At 27.6% G+C, this 3,709-nt stretch overlaps 1 protein-coding gene across 2 annotated transcripts; it reads right to left on the bottom strand.

The window, feature by feature from the left end:
• Positions 1-926: 926 nt before the first annotated feature.
• LOC113550726 (protein twisted gastrulation-like) lies at positions 927-3,319 on the bottom strand. Of its 2 annotated transcripts, XM_026952772.1 has the most exons (6): positions 3,052-3,319; positions 2,735-2,959; positions 1,711-1,917; positions 1,455-1,650; positions 1,299-1,395; positions 929-1,206 (listed from the first exon to the last, which is right to left on the bottom strand). In XM_026952772.1, exons 2-5 carry the CDS (start codon positions 2,940-2,942, stop codon positions 1,299-1,301), a joined length of 708 nt encoding a protein of 235 aa, XP_026808573.1. In that variant the 5' UTR covers positions 2,943-2,959; positions 3,052-3,319; the 3' UTR covers positions 929-1,206. The 2 variants fall into 2 exon arrangements, with proteins under 2 accessions (XP_026808572.1, XP_026808573.1); XM_026952771.1 differs by having other exon boundaries at positions 927-1,395.
• Positions 3,320-3,709: the final 390 nt, after the last annotated feature.

The following is a 3,709-nucleotide window of genomic DNA, read 5'->3' as shown; positions in this document are numbered from 1 at the left end:
GAGTGAGTATACAAAATGAATAAGTACTAAGTTTTTTAACAATAATTAAAATTAACAAAATAAAAAAATATAAAATTTTAAATTTAATGCGTTTTTTAATGTACGAAATATCTTGTACTGTAATAGTAATAACTAATAAGCACATAAGAATATAACATATATGCCAACAAAATAATTAACATTTACAATTCTATATCTATAAAAATTAACTAGAATATGCACCACAGTATTATATTCTGATACTTGAGAATAACTACCTCAATTCATCCATTTAGGATGGTACTTAACAATTAATATAATTTATAATCATTAATTTTACAACATAACTTAAAAATAATAATATTACACATTATTTTAAAATAAATATAGAAGCATACTTGGCCGTTATATTAATGCACAACAATCATTAACCCTACAAATTTTTGATTTTTTACAATATGGTACTAACAATTAATATAAAAAATCATAATCATCAATTTTACAACATAACTTAGAAATAATAATATTACACATTATTTTTAAACAGATATAGAAGCAAATTGAGACATTCTTTTAATGCACAATAATAATTAATCCTATTGAAATTTTGTTTTTATAATTTAAAAATAAATTGTATTTTTTCAAATACATAATTAATTTTTTAAATTTTAAGAGTGCAAAGTTGTGCATTAAAATTTTGCGAAATTTACTTCTATACGTATCTGAACAATAGCATATATATATATAAAAACGTCTGCTTAAAAATATGAAATTATTATAAAAATTAAATATGGCAAAACAATTATAAAAACTTAAAATTTAACTAAAAAAATGAGATTGTATACAAAATTGTGGTGAATTAGTTACTAATCTGTATATTTTTTAAATTTAAAATATTGAAAATTGATTAAAAATTGAGTTTTATGCATTAAAAAGACATTCTAAACTTATTAAGTTTTTGATTATTATTAATAATTTAGTGTACACAGTAATGGATATAATGGAATTGTTCAATATTATGAATTATACAATTAACTAAAAATAAATTTATTAGTCTACACTAAAATCAAAATAATATAATTGATCAATCATTTGACAGTCAGATCCACAAAAATATAACACTACCAATAAAAGCATTCATTAGTGAAAGAAAAATTTTTCTCATCTAAGGAGTTAAGTTATAATATTTATAAAAGTACAGAGTAGGAATTTATTGATATGATAGTTCTGTCAACAAAAAAAAAATGAAATAAAATAATCAACAAAATTATGATATATACAAATTTAAATGTAATACTTTAGTAATGAAAATTCATTACTTATTGTATCATTTCTTCGTCGTCATCTTCATCATCACCATAATCAGCTTCACTGATTGTTGGTACAACAGCTCCTTTTAGTGGACAGTGTTTACACCTAACAAAAAAAAAAATTATAAAAATTGATATTTTGATAAAAAATCCATGATGAAGTACCGGCTTTGGTTTAATCCATAATTCAAACAGAGTTCACCAACACATTCGCAACATCCATCATGGAACCATCGGTAGCTTTTGGCACCCATTGATATACATGATGCCTTACATTTGTTCCAAGACAAACATTGACTCATGAATACCACAGAACAATTCAGAGTAATCTTCATAGAAGATACATCTTGAGCAGAGTTTTCTAAATTTAAATTTTTATTAGGAATTATTTTTAATTTATAGATAGTTAATTAGCATTTACTTTGTAACATCTTGAATTCTTTTTGAAAATCCGGTTTGAACATTTCAATATCCAAATCGATAGGATATGTTAGTGATTCCCATCGTTGTTGTAGATCTGGTTCAGAAACAAGAGCAGTAAATAAAGTCACAACTGAGTCTGACAGATCTTCAACGTGGCTTTTTCTGCTTAATTCATTAGTAGTAACATTTGGTTTCGGACACATGTCTAAAATCATAAAATATTAATAATAAGTATTGTATAATACAATTTGTATTAAGTAAATACATTCATAATATTATCTATCTATCAGACATAGTTATTATTTTATATTAACCAGTAACCAGTAACTAGTTAATTTTTTTGACCTATAAAGAATACAAAAAATTTCTTCCTACATAAATGACTTGATTGATCTTATTGGTATGTAGTAATTATAATTTCCAAATAATATGATTAATAAAGCCAATAATTTTCAGAGCATTGCGACTTGTATTCTCAACTTTTAAGATATGTTTGTAATTTAAATTTAATGGTATTAGTAATAGTTAATAAGTTTTAATGGAAATTTAATACAAGGAAAGTAATACTATTGATGGTGTAGTAATATTTAGATCAGAATTTAATAGAAGAATAAAATAATGCCCAAGAGTAAGTTTTCTATGCAAAATTAATATGCTACCTGATCATAAAACTAGTTTGGTAAAATCATCCTGCTATTTTATGATTAAAGTTTATGTGTTGTTTATTACTAAAATATTAAACAGTAACTTGCTACAATAAAAATGTTGAACAAATTTAAAAACAAAAACTAATTGGATGTGTCGTTATCAACAATAAACAGACTGAATAGAGTCTTATAATGATTATGATTAATCGTAAACAAAACAGACATGATTCTTTGGTTTCTTGTTGACATAATAATAGACTAGCAAGTTATCGACATCGAAGCATTGATAGTGTTTTTATTCTGAATGGATGCAAAACCATGACAAATGATCAACCAGACCGACATACCTAACTTTAAATTATGCACACGACTCACCCACGCAGGAGCAGCATTCACTGTACAGATTATTGAGGCAACTGAAACATTCTTTGCAGCATGAACAATTTACCAAGTCGCACTTGCACGACTGTGTAATCATGCACTTGGAGACGATCGACGCGCACACAGCTTCGTTACACGCGTAACTTACGTATGCAAACGCCAACAGTGATCCGACGACGGTGATAAAAAATACGTTCTTCATCTCGCGATGGACGACTCCTAGAAAATCATGTTTATCAGTGTCACATGTGACATTCGTATCGAAAATAATACATAATTATTAATATTCATGCATCGTCACTACACGTTACCTGCAGACGCAGAACACCGATGAACCGTTTGGACACTAGTATACCACTGGTCAGTGGCCTATGATCTTCGTCGTAGTCGTTGTTATTGTTGTTATTGTTGTTTATTGTTATGCTATCGTAATACTTGTTGTTATTAATGTTTATGTTATCACTTAATCAGTCGGTATCGCTCTCTCTACTGCTTGCTACCAACACACGAACAGTACTGCTAACGGCGTAGGTAACCACCGTAATTAGTAACTATATTATTGTTTAATAGAATTGGTATTAGCACAGAACAATATTAGTATTAGGTACTAAATATATAAAAACATTTTGAGCAAATATGCGGGTTATTAGTGATAGATATTTGAAAATCGAAATACGACTACTAGCGTTATTCTGTGATATAATATTTAATGTAGAATAATCGTCAAGATCCCGTTTGTCACGTTCGTAGTATAATGCCGTTATGGTATGGTATATTCGTATACTAGGCCCGAAAAAAACCATTCTGGTCATTGGTCATTTATTAGAATTTAGGCATAAAAAAAGACCCCATAATGAAGAATTGATCTTTGTTCTCTAATGTCCGTACGTGTGCGGGTACGACATGTCGAGACTTATAATATCAAAGAAATTTCCTCGGATGCCGGAAATATCAGGTAGGCTTTATGGA

Source organism: Rhopalosiphum maidis, chromosome 1 (assembly GCF_003676215.2).
Source record: "Rhopalosiphum maidis isolate BTI-1 chromosome 1, ASM367621v3, whole genome shotgun sequence".
Lineage (NCBI taxonomy): Eukaryota > Metazoa > Arthropoda > Insecta > Hemiptera > Aphididae > Rhopalosiphum > Rhopalosiphum maidis.
This window is presented reverse-complemented; position numbering and strand designations above follow the sequence as displayed.